This window comes from Barbus barbus (genome assembly GCF_936440315.1).
Source record: "Barbus barbus genome assembly, chromosome: 17".
NCBI classification, from domain to species: Eukaryota; Metazoa; Chordata; class Actinopteri; order Cypriniformes; family Cyprinidae; genus Barbus; species Barbus barbus.
The window spans coordinates 5,050,202-5,068,796 of NC_136745.1; the positions used below are offsets into that span (position 1 = coordinate 5,050,202).

Below are 18,595 nucleotides of genomic sequence, written 5' to 3' on the forward strand. Positions count from 1 at the left end.
ACTGAAAACTTCTTTGAAATGGGTTATAAACTGGTCAAAGGATTGAGTAGCGGGACTGGCCTGAGTCAAAATAGCTTCAGCCCATTTTAACGCAGGTCCGGAGAGAGAATTGACAATGAAAGCGATCTTGGATTGATCAGTGGTGAATATCTGTGGGTAGAGGTCTATTGTGAACGAACACTGCAGGAGGAAGCCGTTGCAATTTTCTGGATCACCTGAGTAGGGCGCTGGTCTGGCCATGGGACTGGCGAACATCACTGACGAAGGAGAGTTGATGGTTGGCGGTGGAGCGGGATGGTGCTGGAGCAGCGGACTGGGTGAGGAGTTTCTGAAGAGTGCCCACGAGTTCTTGAAGCCGGTCTGGCGTGCTCATCGTGTCAACGGTGAGGTCCGATCTTCTGTTATGGTACGTAGTCAGACACCAAGGTAAGTGTTTAACACACAGTGACTTTATTGATTGGCTTAGTGCAGAGAACAGTGCAGCAGGTGTCGAAGGGTGAGTGCTCTTCTTATATATGTTGGTGATGGCAGTGGAAAAGGCACTGAATGGAATCCGTGTGCTTTTCAGGAGTTTGGAGCTGGGCAGACGTGGAGGACCGGAGGCTGACCACAGCGGGAGGCAATCTGCACAGAAGATTACAACGGAGCGGAGAACAGAAGATAAGTATGTCAGAATGGTAAATGAGATTATACTCATCGAGCATTGCTTGGTTGCATTGGAGTCCATGTTGCATAAACGAGATCGGACGATGAAGTGACTGTGGTGAGTGCCTTTATAGTGCTCTTGATGAGGGTGATGATGAGGTGCAGGTGCGCGTGGTTAGAATTCAGGTGATGCAGATCGTGATAGTTGGCTGGGTGGAGAGCCTGGCCGTGCTGTTACAAGTACGCGCACTAAGCAATTTTTGTAACCTTGTACGCGCAGGTCACACATGCGCATTGAATTTGTTTTGCACTAATCAGTTGTTCCACAAGGTGGCAACACTGGCCCGGGCCACTATTTCACAGTAGAAACGAAAACCTAAAGAGAGAGAACAACAACAGCAACAAAATAACGGAGACAGCAACAACAACAGAAGGCTGCATTGACAAGCGCTTGTGTGAGAGTTTTATGAGATTGCTGCAACTTTAGTTTAAAAGAGTACAAACACATTTTTATTGGTCATTACTTCTGGAGAAGTATAGCACAGACACTGGACTAAGATTAAGCTTTCTATAGTGCATGTGTCAACCACCTGAGTGCAAGCACGCTATCAAATGGAGTATACTTTAAAATGCTATGCATTCAACTGTACGCATACGCTAACGTACATGTACGAAAAAGAAGTATACTTTTGGCTTTATTCTACTGCTCATGTACATGTGCTCCATTTACTGCTCTTCATTGTGCCCATGCTTGTATAACTCTATTTGCATTATGTTAGTGACAGCACCGGCATTGGCTCCGAGTCAGACATCAATACTATAATGGTGTTGGTACGACAGCCAGTATTAAAAGCACAGCATGGGCAGGCCTGCCATTTGTTGTAACATTATGCAATAGTGCCAGCGTTGTACACTGTGATGGTACCGACACTGCACTGTGGATATCCTCAGGGATAAATTTTGCGAGGCGATAGTGTCATCGTCTTCATTCACCAAAGTGTCTGTGGTGCTAAATGGCTGCTGTTAATGTCAACAGTTTTGGACCCTCACTATTAACATGAGGATATTTTATGGGATCTCATTTATGGGATTATGGGATTTTATGGGAATAATATAATGGTTTTATAACATTATATTATTCAATGATAAGTATAGTATAACTGGCACTTCTCGTGTTTATTGCCATCCTATAATGAATCGCTTGTATTCCTCAATTTTGGATAAATGCATCTGCCAAATGAATAAATGTAGATGTAAATAATTATAATACAGTATGAAACGTTAAAACTAGCTGTCAGAAATTTGATCATGGTTTATTGTCAAATTAGCCCTATTCGTGACACTTAATGTTGTGATTCCTATTTCTGTCATGACAAGTTTTGGAGAGTTTAGTAAGGTAATATAAATGGTAATCAAGACTTGCTACTGCCAATACATCCACAGGCTTGCTGCTGTGAGCATGAAGGAAATACTGCTGCTGCACACATAACATATATGAAATAATATGTTATAATATAATATAACAGTGGAGATTATATAATAACAAACCGATGGAGTTTTGGTTCCTTGCCGCTGTCGCCTCTGGCTTGCTTAGTTGGGGATGCTTCATTTCCAGCGATATCGTCGACCTGATCGTAAAGACACTATTTAAACTTATTGACACATTAATTTCCTTTTTTGATATTGTGCAGTGCTTTGACACAATTTGCATTGTAAAAAGCGCTATATAAATAAAGGTGACTTGACTTGACTTGACATATATGTCCCCAACAAAGCAGGAGACACATAGATCAACAATACAAGTCAATATGCATTTCGCTGAGTGTAAGAATATATGTGACCCGTTCTGGCGAAATGAGTCGGAAGTCACACTGGCTAATTTTGAGCTACAGGCAAAAGAAGTGAAAAATGTCAGTTTTGGTCGAATTTGAGGTTTTCACAAAAATGAGTTCATTAAGCCCTCTTCTAGCGATCCCAATGCTCCGAATAGTAATTAAACATCTAAAATGATCTTTATTTGTACGTTTTCTGAGAGGAGTACCTTTTTCTCTCCACACTTCTGGACGACGGCTACTGCTTCTCACCACAAGTTGTAAGTCTATTGTTGCAAAGCGCAACATTCCAGCTTTGTTAATATTCATATCGAATTCTCGATGACATGAGTCCAAACCAATTAAATATGATTTTCAGACCCATGCTGATGACGATCATGCTGACTGACATTTGCAAAGCATAAGTGCAATAGACGCGCCTTTCCACGAGCGCCCGATCTCCCTTATAAAATACATTATTGCAAAATATGTATTGGCGAGATTCACATCATATTCTCTTATGACTGACATGAACGTTTAGTTAATAGTTGGGGGGAAATCTGATGTGTAACATTATATTTTATCCATGCATTACAGTAGGTCTTAATATAGATCTGTCTCAATGTTACATTAAAAGAAAAGACGGAATCACTCGCTGCTCTTGATTAAATACTGTTTATTTGCATCTTTGTTCATGTTTTTAATAACAAAGATAAAATAAATAGCTATATTGTGATTAATAATATAGTAATTATTATTGCGAAAAGAAGTGGAGGAAAATATGCAACGTTGCTCTGTGATTCTGCTTTGGAATCTTTAACTCGATTTTTCTCAAAATCAGATCTGCTGCTTCTATTGCCTTCAAACGGCTGTAGCTCAGTCATTTTTTATCCGATTCAAACAAGCACCGGCCACATATACTTCTGCATCAGCACATAGAAAGAATGAAAACAAGACAGAATAAAACAAAACACCCCCCAAAAAGCAGAACTATCGCCAAGACAAATGCTGCCGCTGCTCCAAAGAGCCATGTGAACTGCATGTATTACCATCTATGTTTGCCTGGGGCACCATCTCATTTTTTGTTTCAATGACCATTTCTTGTCCAAAGTTCATACATTTATTTTGCAGTGTCTGCAGTATTGCATTTTCATATGCATATACTAATTTTTTACTTTTCAGTGTGAGCTTAAAATGGTTTTTGGCCCATTTTATCTTTCAGACATCATTAGCAATTATATATCACTTATAAATGGTTAGATACAAAATTAATATTGAGATTGATGTGGTTTGAATTTGTAAAATGTTGAAAATGACTAGAATAGAGAATATATACACTGTGTCTTTGCCATCAGCCACCCTGCTCTCTAAGATATTGGGATTGGCCATCAAAAAATATCAGTTGACCACTATATGATTTGCTTTATATTAAACAACAGAAGTATGTGTTTGTCCTCACATGGATAACTACAGTATAGATAAACATAGTGTCCATGGGCCCATTAACAGGCTTCAATTAGTAGAAAAAAAGTAGTACAAAAACTAATAGTAGGTATTGTGATTGATGTGGTTTGAATTGATAAAATGTGTTAGGAAAACTATATGATTAGAATAGTGAATATATGCACTGTGTCTTTGCCATCAGCCACCCTGCTCTCTAAGATATTGGGATCAGCCATCAAAAAATCCATATCAGTTGACTAATATATAATTAGCCTTATATTAAACAATAGAAGTGTGTGTTTGTCCTCACTTGGATAGCTAGATAAACATAGTCTACATGGGCCAATTAAAAGGTTTCAAGTGCACAAACTTCCTCCATTTTGCTTTTTTTTGGTGCTTTTTTTCTCATAGCCACAACATGTAGATATTAAACAAAGGTGTGTTTGTCCACTGCACAGTCTGTCGTCTCAGATGTCCCACTCAGAGTTCATGAGTGGGGTACTTCTCAGTGAGGGATAAGCCATCAGGCATGAAGAGGTCTTTCTGAGACAGCACACTGAAACTACAGTAAATCAAAAAGATTGTCTTGCTCATAGGATTGGTTTTTGTCAAGGGTTTGTCAAACTGAATGCACGAGAGATAGGATTTCATTCTCCCTCTGTTAGTGTATGTGAGTTTGCTTGTGTCATATTGTCACAGTTCAGAATTACACAATTGTGTAAATGGGTGTTTAAATATTTTACCAGATTGCTGTTATTTAGTCTGAAGGTCCAGACAGAAATCATGTTTTTTGATTCTTGCATTACATAATCTTTGGCAAAATGTATGCATTTTTTTTAAACTGACTTTAAACTTTTTTTAAACTGACCCTAAAAGTAGGGTTGCACAGTAGCACAGTATGCACAAAGCAAGAATTATGTTTTTCTTTAAGTTTTTAAAAGTGCCATTTTCAGAAATTGAGCCATCGCAAAAAGACCTTGTGGTTGCCACGGCGACCGTTTTACTTTCCTCCATAACCAAATTATGTATTGTAATGTCATATGTCATATCATATCTCCTTAACCAAACATGATAACACAGAAAATGTGATGTCTACACCTATGTTTTGATGGTCAAGGATTACAATGATACCATATACCAGCAACATAAACTGTTCAGGTGAAGAGTTAATGGTGAAATCAGCAATGTGAGAAGGAAATAACATATCTGAGCATCACAGTATCACAGCATTTACAAAAGTCCATGTTATGGCTATACATTTTTTCTTTCTTTGATAATTAACAAATATTTTATTCAATACATTAAAAGATTGTTTTCAAGAATATGATCATATATTTCAGAGATATTAAAAAATAATCTCAGGTAAGTGCATTTTTTCTTACCTCAGGCAGAGTCAGGTAGGCGGTAGTGTGCTTCCAATACATTCTTGTTCTCTCTCAACAACGCTCTAACATCACACACAGACGGCAACGCAATCAGGTGAACAGGTAATGGTTAATTCAGTGATTTTATGATAGGGCTGGGCAATATTGCGTAGCTTGTCAGTGAACTACGGCTCTGTGTATTAAATGCCGCTCCATTTGAAAGCAGGTTATGGAGATTTACTGCTAATCACGCAACTGGCTTTACTGATGAGATGTGCATGACAATCGCATGCGATATTTCGCCCAGCCCTGAGAAGGATTACAATGAAATCTCAGAAAATGTCGAATGAAATTTCAAACATATTTAATGCAAACCTAATTTACAATCACTCTCTGGGGCCAGAGTTGTCTATTATGTTGTCCACAAGGGGTACATGCTCGCAGGTGGGTACATGCAGGTGTATCGTTAATATTTGATGTAACAGGTGGAATAATGTTTATGTGTAGGGTGTGGTGTGGGTGCGGGCCGGACAGTGACAAGCACAGGCAGGTTGCGGGTCCAATAATCAAGACTATTTTGACTCGGTCCAGTACACGCTGAGCAATGTAGCCAATCGCGCTGCCACTGATTGACAGCTGTACTGATTATATTAAAGGGAGCGCTTTTTGCTTGCTTTCTGTATTTAATCTATTCACAATTTGAATAAAAGATTTTAAAAATTAGCTTTGTCTACCTCATGTGGAGATTTAATGCAGGTGCAGTTCGGGTCCCAGTGTTTAAGTCAAATGGGTCGGGCATGGGATTATATTATTGTTGCTGTCAGCTAACATGTCGGTTGTTCTGTTAATTACTGTGATTGTGGGAGATCATTTCACCAGCCAGGAAAGGTGAATGAAAATGCCTCTCTGTGATGTTACCATGAGACATCTCTTACTTACAGATCTCAGGCTTCTGGAGGGGATGTAGATTCGTAAGAGTGAGGAGGAAGTAGGAGGGTGTTGAGCTTATGGCTGTTCTGTACGCTAACATCAATGTCTTGAACTTGATTCAAGCTGCAACCGGCAGCTGGAGCAGGGAGATAAAGAGAGGTGTGAAGTGGGCCCTTTTGGTCTCGTTGAAGACCAGTCGTGCCGATGCATTCTGAAACATTTGTTAAGGTTTGATTGCTCATGATGGAAGTCCAGCTAGAAGAGCATTGCAATAGTCCAGCCTAGAAATGACAAGGGCCTGGGCAAGAAGTTGTGCAGCATGCTATGTTTGGAAGGGACAGATCCTCCTGATGCTGGTCACCAAAGAATAAATTTTGATGAACCTAGCAGGATGATGAAATCATGCTGTACAGTCGGAGTGGCAGGGAAAACGAGAAGCTCAGTCTTTGCCAGGTTGAGCTGCAGGTGATGTTCCTTCGTCCATGCCGAGATGTTTACCAGGCAGCCTGAGATCCATGCAGCTACTATTGGATTGTCTGGTTGAAATGATTGATAGAGCTGTGTGTCATCAGTATAGCAATGGTAGGAGAAACCATGTGGGTCCCAGTGATGGAGTGTATATGGTGAAGAGGATGGGTCTAAGAACTGATCCCTGAGGAAACCCTGTGACCAGTTGATGTTCTTTGGATACTTCTTTTCCCCAGGAAACCCTGAAAGACCTACCTGTGAGAGAAGATTCAAACCAGTAGAGTGCAGATCCGATGATGGTAGACAGGATAATCTGATGATTCACAGAGACAAAAGTGGCAGATAGATCCAGCAGAATAAGAACTGATGTTTTGGAATCAGCTTTCTCTATCTGCAGGGTCAAGTCAAGTCAATGTTATTTGTATAGTGCTTTTAACAATGTAAATTGTGTCAAAGCAGCTTTACATCGGCTTGATATAAAGCTGGGTGGCTGATGAGCTTTACAGTATTTAGACGGGGAAATAGTTTGTCGAAATAGTGTCATTCTCCTCTGGCCAGACACAATTAGCAGTTTAAATCTAGGCTAAAGCAGAATCAGTATGTGCAAAGGACTCATCTTGGTCCTGTGGTCTTGTTCCGATGGCCGTCTTGGAGACAGGGGCTTCACTGGGGATCAGTCTCTGGGGCTCATCTTGGTGTCCTGGCTGTAGAGGTCATCTCTGTGTGCTGATCCACCATCTGATCTGGATACAGTCTGGATCTGGGTGGCTACGGTGACCTCGGAATAAGAAAGAAACAGACTAATATTAGCGTAGATGCCATTCTTCTAACAATGTAACAAGCACATCAGGTGTTTTGGGAAGTGTTCCCGGTTCCGGTTGACCTAATTAATGCAGCCTAATAATCCTTTAACGGATTTGAATTATAGAAATGCGATAGTGTATTATATGTAAGCCAGGTTAAAGAGATGGGTCTTTAATCTAGATTTAAACTGACAGAGTGTGTCTGCTTCCCGAACAGTGTTAGGTAGATTGTTCCAGAGTTTGGGCACTAAATAGGAAAACGATCTCCCGCCCACAGTTGATTTTGATATTCTAGGTATTATCAAATGGCCAGAGTTTTGAGATCGCAGTGGACGTGAAGGACTATAATGCGATAAGAGCTCAGTCAAATACTGAGGTGCCAAACCATTCAGGGCTTTATAGGTAAGATCTTAAAATGTATACAATGTTTAATTGGGAGCCAGTGCAGTGTTGACAGAACCGGGCTAATGTGGTCATACTTCCTGGTTCTAGTAAGAACTCTAGCTGCTGCATTTTGAACTAGCTGGAGTTTGTCTATTAAACGTGCAGAGCAACCACCCAATAAAGCATTACAATAATCTAGCCTCGAGGTCATGAATGCATGAATTAATGTTTCTACATTTGACATTGAGAGCATAGGTCGTAATTTAGATATATTTTTAAGATGGAAAAATGCAGTTTTACAAATGCTAGAAACATGTTTTTCAAAGGAAAGATTGCTATCAAAAAGTACGCCTAGGTTCCTAGCTGATGACGAAGAATTTACAGAGCAGCCATCAAGTATTAGACAGTGATCTAGGCTATTACATGCAAAAGTTTTTGGTCCAATAATTAACACCTCTGTTTTTTCAGAATTTAGCAGTAAGAAATTGCTAGTCATCCAGTTTTTGATATAAACTATACATTCCGTTAGTTTTGCAAATCGGTAAGTTTCATCAGGTCACGAAGAAATATAGAGCTGGGTATCATCAGCATAACATTGAAAGCTAACACCATGTTTCCTAATGATATCTCCCAAGGGTAACATGTAAAGCGTGAAAAGTAAGGGGCCAAGTACTGAGTCTTGAGGTACTCCATACTGCAATTGTGATTGGTATGATACCTCTTAATTTACTGCCACAAATTTATGGCGGTCAGATAAGTACGATTTGAACCATGCCAGTGCACTTCCTCTAATGCCAACATCATTTTCTAGTCTATTTAAAAGAATGTTGTGGTCGATAGTGTCAAACGCGGCGCTAAGATCCAGTAGCACTAATAGAGAGATACAACCATGATCAGATGATATAAGCAGGTCTACAGTGACGGACAGCAAAGCAGTCTCTGTTGAATGGCCGCTGCTGAAACCTGATTAGTTTCAATCAGTTCAGTTGGTCATTCTGTAAAATAAATAATGTAACTGTGTCTATGAAGGTGTGAACCAAATGGTCCATTCCATTATAATAACAAAGGAACAGCACCATGGTGGTTGAGGAGATTCCCTCTTTCAAGTAAAGTGCTTTGAGTACCACGAAAAGTGCTATTTAAATGTAACAAATTAATAATGAATTAATTAAAACAAACTTTTATTGTACTATCGACTAAACTATTAGTTAATTATCAAAGAAAGAAAAACTTAAGAAACATAATATGGACTTTTGTAAATGCTGTGATACTGTGATGCTCAGATATGTTATTTCCTTCTCACTTTGATGATTTCACCATTAACTCTTCACCTGAACAGTTTATGTTGCTGTATATGGTATCATTGTAATCCTACACCATCAAAACATAGGTGTAGACATCACCTTTTCTGTGTTATCATGATTGGTTCAGGAGATATGACACAAAATGCATAATTTAGTTATTAGCGGAAAGTAAAATGGTCGCCAATGGCAACCACGAGGTGTTTTTGCGATGGCTCCATTTCTGAAAATGTTCAGGGCCCCAACCTGTACAACTGTACCAAGATTCATGCTTTTATGAAAAAGTGAACATATCAGCTCAAATTTTGTACGTATCACCTGGACTAAAGTAAATATACAGTAGCTCCTTTTTTGACAACTATATTAAAATTTTTCAAATTGCTCAAATTACTGTCAGTATGAACGTTGCTTTAGGCTGATATTATTTTAGTAGTAATTTTTTTATCATTTGTTTTATATATATATATTTTTTAAAAACATGTTTTTTTTTCAGTTAATCGGTTTGCTTGATAAGAGGTTTAATGAAAATGTATGCCATTTAATAATGAACAATTATGTAAAAAACATTTCTGTAATATTAAAACAAAAGCAAGGCACTTAAGGTTATTACAATACCCTTTAGCCTCTACCTCTATTAAAAATATAGTATGTCATCCTGTGCTTATTTCTGAACTGAACTTTTTTTTTCTCTGAAAATCTACATGTGTCTGTGTGCATGTCTGCTGCACACCTGCACTGGCCTATGTTTTTCCATACCTGTCTCTCTTTCATTCATATCGCAATCATCACTCTTTCCACTGGATCATAGACAAATCTATGAAATGAGCACAGAACTGAAGTATGTAGATACTCTGCTTGTTGATGGAAACAATGAATGCTTTTGACAGATGAAGGGAGAGAGACAGAAAGAAGGTGCTATCAGAAGAATGATCTAATACATATTGGAATTTGTCATGTGGTGTCGACCAAAGCCTATCTTACAGGAGGAAAGGTTAGAATAACAGACTGCCCTCAGATTCAACAGACATGAAGGAAACCAGAAATTACTGCTGCTTTATCTAGCCGTCTGTATCACTCCCTCTCTTTTTCTTCTATAGCCTTTTATTTACTATATATATATATATATATATATATATATATATATATATATATAAATATATTAGAAAATAAAAAACTGACACATGAGGTAGAGTTTGAAATTTCAGACGCTGTCAGTGCCTAGAGATGATCAAATGAACTAAGAGGCAGACAGACACCTATAATATGAGTTTTGGGCTGGTCAGAGAGTCACTGTTTACATTTTTTTTACCACGTTTCACCAAACCAGAGCAATCTGCAGGCTGAAAGTCAAGTCACACCAGTCAAAACACTCACACGCAGGGTCCCCAACATTTGATGATTTGAAAGTTTTGAATGTCGAAAGATTAAAAGATTTTCTCTTATGAGTTTAGGTAGATAGTAAGATAATTTGTGTTATTTCTTAATCACCTGTTTTCTTCTTTTTTTTTAAATCTAAATGATTGCGTTACATAAAATGAGTCCACTTACACATCTTTCTTATTCTTGGTCTTTCTCACAGAGGTCCAGACAACAACAAGAAGTTAAAAAATGTAAGTAAAATCTTCAGTGCCATGCCACTGTGTATATATCACAAAGGTTGCTTTATGTGTATCAGTAGAAACATAATAATTTGAAGCATAAATATCTTTTGAGCTAATTTAAAAAAAAGAAGTTGTTCCAACTAATGGATTTGTGGGTATAGAACCAATTAATCTGATCTTTTTCAGTTAAAATCAACAGCTAGCTTAAATATAATGAAAAGTAACATTACTTGTCACTGGCGTTAGTACAGTCATTGCACAGAGTCAACTGAATTTTTTTTTTTAAGGGGTGGTTGATTGCGATTTCACTTTTTTAACTTTGTTAGTGTGTAATGTTGCTGTTTGAGCGCTTGCAGCTTGCAGTTGCAGTGCTGAAAATTCAATGCAAATGGAGATAAAATTCTGGCAGTTTAATGCCTACAAAAATTATTCTTTCTGCTGACCTAACAGTCTGCTGCAGTCTTCTTATATCTGATTTGTTGGCTGACCCAAACCATACAGCTATAGAAGAGCACAGGACTGACTCAATAACAGCAGAGTAAAACTGTGTCATGTGCGCCTGTGGCAGGTTGAACTTTTTTAGCTGACAAAGAAAGTACAATCTCTGTTGAGCCTTTTTCACAATGGAGTCGATGTGAGTATCCCACTTCAGGTCCTGGGAGATGGTGGCGCCCAGGAACCTGAATGACTCCACTGCAGTCACAGTGCTGTTCATGATGGTGAGTGGAGGGAGAGCAGGGGGGTTTCTCCTGTTGTCCACTATCAACTCTACAGTTTTAAGCGTGTTGAGCTCCAGATTGTTGTGACTGCACCAGACAGCTAGATGATCAACTGTAAGCAGACTCGTCACCACTCGTCCTGGATGAGGCCGATGACTGTAGTGTCATCTGCAAATTTCAGTTTGACAGAGGGGTCTTTAGATGTGCATTCGTTCATGTAGAGGTAGAAGTGCAGTGGGGAGAGAACGCAGCCCTGAGGAGCTCCAGTGCTGATGGTGCGGGTGTTGGATGTGAGTTTTTCCAGCTTCACTAGCTGCTGCCTGTCTGTCAGGAAGCTGGTGATCCACTGACAGACGGAGGTGGGGACGGAGAGCTGTGTCAGTTTATTCTGAAGGGTGTCTGGGATGATGGTGTTGAAGGCGGAGCTGAAGTCCACAAACAGGATCCTTGCATAAGTCCCTGGTTTGTCCAGATGTTGGAGAATGAAGTGCAGTCCCATGTTGACTGCATCATCCACAGACCTGTTTGCTCGGTAAGCAAACTGCAGGGGGTCCAGCAAGGGACCAGTAAAATCCTTCAGGTGAGCCAACACGAGCCTCTCAAATGACTTCATCACCACAGACGTTAAAGCAACAGGTCTGTAGTCATTAAGTCCTGTGATTTTTGGTTTCTTGGATACAGGGAGGATGGTTGAGCGTTTGAAGCAGGAGGGGACTTCACACAGCTCCAGTGAACTGTTGAAGATCAATGTGAAGATGGATGATAGCTGGACAGCACAGGCTTTGAGGCAGGCTGGAGAGACATTTGCCTTTGGCTTTCCTTATCTTCTGTTTCCTGAAGACTTTGCTTACATCTTCACAGATCTTGATTACAGACTGAGAAACAGTAGGGGGGAGGGAGGGGGAAGGTGTTGATGGCTGTGTTGTGAGAAGGTCAAAGTGAGTGTGGGGTGTCAGACCAGGCTTTTGTATTTCAAATCTGCAATAAAACTTGTTCAAGTCTTCAGCCAGTTGTTGATTGGCCTTGGTGCTGGGGGGAGGGGTCTTGTAACTGGTGATGGCTTTCAGGCCTTTCCACACTGATGTAGAGTCGTTGCTTGAAAGCTGTTTTTTTTAGCTTTTCAGAGTAGTTTTTCTTTGCCACTCTTATCTCTCTATTCGGTGTTTATTTGGACTGTTTGTACAAGGCTTTGTTCCCACTCCTGTGAGCATCCTCTTTGGCCTGGCGAAGCTGTTTGAGTTTTGTACTGAACCAAGGTTTGTTGTTGTTAAATGTAAAGTAAGTCCTGGTGGGTACACACATGTCCTCACAGAAACCAATGTAGGACGTCACTGCGTCGGTAAGCTCATCCAGATCAGTTGCTGCAGCCTCAAAAACACTCCAATCAGTAAGTTCGAAGCAGGCCTGTAAATCAGCATAACAGTGAAAGCTAACCCCGTGTTTCCTGATGATATTTTCCAAGGGTAACATATAAAGCGTGAAAAGTAACGGCCCTAGTACTGAGCCTTGAGGTACTCCATACTGCACTTGTGATCGATATGATACCTCTTCATTCACTGCTACGAATTGATGGCGGTAAGATAAGTACGATTTGAACCATGCTAATGCACTTCCACTAATGCCAACAAAGTTTTCTAGTCTATTCAAAAGAATGTTGTGATCGATAGTGATCTAACAAGGAACAATGCTTAGACAGATTTCATTAATCCTAATGTTACAAATTAACTTTTATTTGAAAGTGTTTCCATTTCATTTCAACTGTTATGCTTAAAGATGGTCATCTTTAAATATCTACACAAAGGACATAGCATTGAAATTACATATATATGGGTATGTATTGTCTCACACGTTATTTGTGTAGTAAATTAATCCTACAAATATATTTATTTTATTATTTAGCTTTTAGGGAATCACTCTTAAGAGTTGATCTTCATATGATTAATTGTTATTAATCAGAATGTACAACTTATGCCTTGTTAACGACTTGTCCAGCAAGCATTAATAACAGCAAGTTATCTTTTAACACGTTGTTTATTTCATTCGTGGCCAACGATTAAAATAAATCAAATAGTTAAATTGAGTTAACTTAGTTAGCTCCTAGCTGAGCGTAGGTAAAACGCGATCTTTTTGGCAAATAGTTACGACATGTTAAATCACATAACACAGACAAAAGATTTCTTAATAAAGTCAAAGTTTTATTCACTATTCTAACACAACATTAACTAGACAACATAAAACAGACATAAACACACATTCGTTGCAATGGGTTGTTATGCTCTGAAGAGAGTCTTCATTTCTAATGCTAGTTTTCAACCTGAGGGAACTCATAGACAAAGAAGTATTTTATCTTTACTCTTAAACAACAGGTAGATATATCACCAGTTTCCAGTAGATTCAAGAGAAGTTCATTTGCCTTACTGTTCGTGTTTCTGTAGGTTCAAAAAGTCTTTCCTTCGGTTCAAAGTCAGGCTTTTTCCTCAGGTGAAATCCGTCCCTTTGTTCAGCTTGAGACGGATAGCGTGCGGATTGGCTGCTCGGGAGGTCGTGTGACCCGGTTACTCTTCAGCGATTGGAGGAGCTTTCAGCAAGTCTATTCAGGTCTTAGAAGTTTAACTGTCGCTGTGCAATGCCTTCGCCGTGATGTTAGCGGCCAGAAGCGCTTTGCAGCGTGAGCAGAACGAGAGACTCGCGAGGCGTGCGTGGCCTCCTGTTGTTTTCAAAACTCCAACCGAACTTTCATGGTTGTGCATCCGTTTTAATGGGCCGATTTGGGGTCCGCCTTTTGGGCGCGTGGTCCAATCGCAAGTGTAGCTGTGGGCGGAGCCCCGCCCCTGCACAGTTTCGTGTTGCATACATTATCTGCGCAAGTATTTTATCACATAAAAACTTATAACAGCAGACTTCCATTCGTCTTGTAAATAGGCGTTAATGAAAAACAGATAAGATTTCATTCATACCACAATATTATTATTCATTAAATCAGATTTCATCCGAAACCAAACAGTAGCCGTTTAACAGGCACCAAAATACAAATATCCTTTATATTCGATTTCGTAGTTAAGGCATTGATTAAACGATCCTAAATAATCAGAGCATGTGATAATGAACAACTACTACTCAGGAAGATTATAAATTCTGGAAACAGATTTACCATAGATTTAAAATAATGCAACAGCTTATAAATGTCACAAACACACACTTCTTAATACATGTATAGATATCTTGTCTATAGGGTTTCTTTTCTCGAGTATATTTTGCTTCAAATAGCAGACACAGTATAACTTTTGTTCCCCTTTTAAACATTCGTTTCTAATTCAAAGGTGTGGCTCTCTCTTTCTCTTTGTTAGCCACAGCCGCACCGAAAAGGCGCGTTTCCTTGGAATGTGCGTGATATGCAGGGTCGTAAAAGTCTTTGGTTTGGAAAGTCTGGAGATTGTCTTTAGTTCGAGTCGCTCGTAAAAACGTCATCCTTTGCGATATCGTTCTTTGAATTTACTGCGACTTAACGTTGAGCAGTCAGGGAGGGTTCTGTGGATTTTCTCCAAATGACAAGGGCTCTCAAAAACCCAAAATATATGTTTTTCTGGTCTCAGGAGGTTTAAGGGAGGGCCGTCCATACGGCGTCAAGAAGTCTGGCAATTGTGTGTGTGTCCATGGAAGAATTCTTCCTACATTTGCTTCTATTATATAACACTATTTTAAAACCACAGTGCTGCATCTAGGACAACAGGTAGTACACACACCAGACACATCGTGTTAACTTCAAGGCGTGGTCTAAAGCAGTTTATTTAATCAACAAACAGGCTAAATGATCAATGTGATATAGATGAGTCTGAAGTTCTGTGTTTAAAAATACAGAGCAAATAAGAGAACGCGTGATCTATATTATACAACAATTTGAATTGTTAAAAGCACTATACAAATAATATTGACTTGACTTGACTTAAATTAACCTAATTTCTGTCTAGGAGACATATTTGAGATGTTAAAGAGATCTCACTTTTGATTTTTCTTCCCTATGGCAATCCTCTGTTAATGTGAGTTGGATGTCAAATGTTTTTGAAACATCTCACAGTACAGATATACAAATGAAGCATCTCTAGTTGACTAGCAGAGTATTAATTTTGTTTGTTTGTGTTAAATAAGAGGCGATCTGGTGCTGAAATGTGTTGCTTTTGAAATCATGCTGAGTGCTCATTGCCGCTGTTATAAGTGCCAGCAGCTAGTTCACAGACAAGCGCTTCAATCTATTGCTAACTGTTGTGGGGACTAAAATGCACACAAACATGTCCCTGCACTTGATATTCCATCACTGATGAACACATTTGGTTTTAATAAAGAAAAAAATGCACAGTACAATACAATGGAATGCACAATACAAAAACATGATTTAAGAACATTAATATGCAAATAAAATGCAAATGAATATGAGGATCTGCAAAGACTCCTCTTTGCAGATCCTCTCCAAGTTATTAAGGTTTCGAGGCTGACGTTTGGCAACTCAAACCTTCAGCTCCCTCCACAGATTTTCTATGGGATTAAGGTCTGGAGACTGGCTAGGCCACTCCAAGACCTTAATGTGCTTCTTCTTGAGCCACTCCTTTGTTGCCTTGGCCGTGTTTTTTGGGTCATTGTAATGCTGGAATACCCATCCACGACCCATTTTCAATGGTACATGGCCCCGTCCATCGTCCCTTTGATGCGGTGCAGTTGTCCTGTCCCCTTAGCAGAAAAACACCCCCAAAGCATAATGTTTCCACCTCCATGTTTGACGGTGGGGAAGGTGTTCTTGGGGTCATAGGTAGCATTCCTCCTCCTCCAAACACGACGAGTTGAGTTGATGCCAAAGAGCTGGATTTTGGTCTCATCTGACCACAACACTTTCACCCAGTTCTCCTCTGAATCATTGGCAAACTTCAGACGGGCCTGTACATGTGCTTTCTTGAGCAGGGGGACCTTGCGGGCGCTGCAGGATTTCAGTCCTTCACAGCATAGTGTGTTACCAATTGTTTTCTTGGTGACTATGATCCTCCCGTGTAGTTCTGGGCTGATTCCTCACCGTTCTCATGATCATTGAAACTCCACGAGGTGAGATCTTGCATGGAGCCCCAGACTTAGGGAGGTTGACTGTTATTTTGTGTTTCTTCCATTTGCGAATAATCGCACCAACTGTTGGCACCTTCTAAAAAAGCTGCTTGGCGATGGTCTTGTAGCCCCTTCCAGCCTTGTGCAGGTCTACAAATCTTGCCCCTGACATCCTTGGACAGCTCTTTGGTCTTGGCCATGGTGGAGAGTTTGGAATCTGATTGATTGATTGCTTCTGTGGGGGGTGGGGGAGGGTGGAAGGTCCTGGGGATGTGGGGACTTGGGGGGGGGGGTTGTAGTATCAAAGTTCCTGACTGCCTGATGTATAAAGCTGTCCTTCAGTCAGCAGGTCCTCGCCTGGAGACTCCGCAGACTCCTCCCAGACTGAAGAAGCTGTGTGTCGGGTGGGTGGGATCACCTGCAATGCGGAGGGCTTTGCAGGTGAGATGGGTGCTGTAGATGTCCTGGAGGGAGGGGAGGGGGAGAGAGACACCAACGATCTTCTCAGCTGCTCTCACTATGCGTTGAAGTGCAGGATGCATTGCAAGCGCCATACCACACAGTGATGCAGCTAGATAGGATGCTCTCGATGGTGCCTCTGTAGAAGGTGCACATGATGGGGGCCGGGGCTCTGGCTCTTCTAAGTTTGCGGAGGAAGTAGAGATGCTGCTGTGCTTTCTTGGCCAGTGCTACAGTGTTGTTAGTCCAGGAGAGGTCCTCTGTGATGTGCACACCCAGGAACTTGGTGCTGCTCACTCTCTCCACAGTTGCACCGTTGATGGTCAGAGGGGCATGCTGAGTGTGTACTCTCCTGAAGTCAACAACAATCTCCTTCGTCTTCTCCACATTCAGAGAGAGATTGTTGTAACTGCACCACCCGGCCAGGCGGCTCACCTCGCTCCTGTAGTTTGTCTCATCTCTGTTCCTAATGAGACCCACCACAATCGTGTCATCCGTAAACTTAATGAAAAGGTTGGAGTTGTGTGACGGTGTGCAGTCGTGGGTCAGCAGAGTGAAGAGGAGGGGGCTCAGCACACATCCTTGGGGGGCCCCAGTGTTCAGTGTGATGGTGCTGGATGTGTTAATGCCGACCCGTACTGCCTGAGGTCTCCCGGTCAGGAAGTCCAACAGCCAGTTGCACAGAGAGGTGTTGAGCCCCAGCTGGACCAGTTTGTGAGTGAGCTGTTGAGTGATGATTGTGTTGAATGCTGAACTGAAGTCTATGAACAGCATCCTGACATATGTGTCTTTTTTGTCCAGATGTGTGAGGGCTGGGGGGAGGGCAGTGGCGATGGCATCTTCGGTCGAGTGGTTGGACCTATATGCAAACTGGAAGGGGTCCAGGGAGGGGGGGAGGACAGACTTGATGTGGTGCACGACTAGCCGTTCAAAGCACTTCATGAGAATTGGAGTAAGTGCGACTGAACGGTAGTCATTGAAGCAGGATGGAGATGACTTCTTCGGGACTGGAATGATGGTGGTAGCTTTGAAGCATCTGGGGACAACGGACTGATTTAATGATATGTTTAAAATGTCTGTGAAGACATCAGTGAGTTCCACTGCACAGTCTCTCAGTACACGCCCAGGAATGTTGTCAGGACCCGGAGCTTTGCGTGCATTGATCCTGCTGAGGGATCTCCTCACACTGTCCGGGGACAGCGTTATCACCTGGTCGCCCGGGAGGAGGTGGAGTCTTCTGTGCAGTGGTGCTGTTTTGTGCCTCAAAGCGAGCAAAGAAGGCATTCAGCTCGTTCAGCAGGGGGATGGTGCTGTCACAGGTCTGTGGTGGGGGCTTGTAGTCCGTAATGGTCTGTATCCCCTGCCACAGGCTCCGAGTGTCTCTGCTGTCGCTGAAGCGATGAGCTATCCTCCTGGAGTACTGTCTCTTGGCCTCTTTGATGCCGCGGGAAAGGTTGGCCCTAGCTGTCTTCAGGCCCTCCTCATCTTCAGCTCTAAAGGCAATGTTCCGAGCCTTCAGAAGTCTGTAGACCTCCCCTGTCATCCACGGCTTCTGGTTGGCCCTGACAGTGATGGGCTTTGT

The 18,595-nt window shown here is 41.1% G+C and overlaps 1 protein-coding gene across 1 annotated transcript in view; it reads left to right on the plus strand.

Annotated features, from left to right (window-relative positions):
* Positions 1–238: 238 nt before the first annotated feature.
* The window catches only part of LOC306883200 (LIM and calponin homology domains-containing protein 1-like), a gene marked incomplete at its 5' end in the record, with an annotated part of 106,695 nt that continues 88,338 nt past the window's right edge, over positions 239–18,595 (plus strand). The window contains 3 exons of the mRNA XM_079438319.1: positions 239–426; positions 569–664; positions 10,729–10,759. Of these exons, the coding sequence (XP_079294445.1) occupies positions 239–426; positions 569–664; positions 10,729–10,759 (315 nt within the window). The remainder of the gene's footprint in view (positions 427–568; positions 665–10,728; positions 10,760–18,595) is intronic.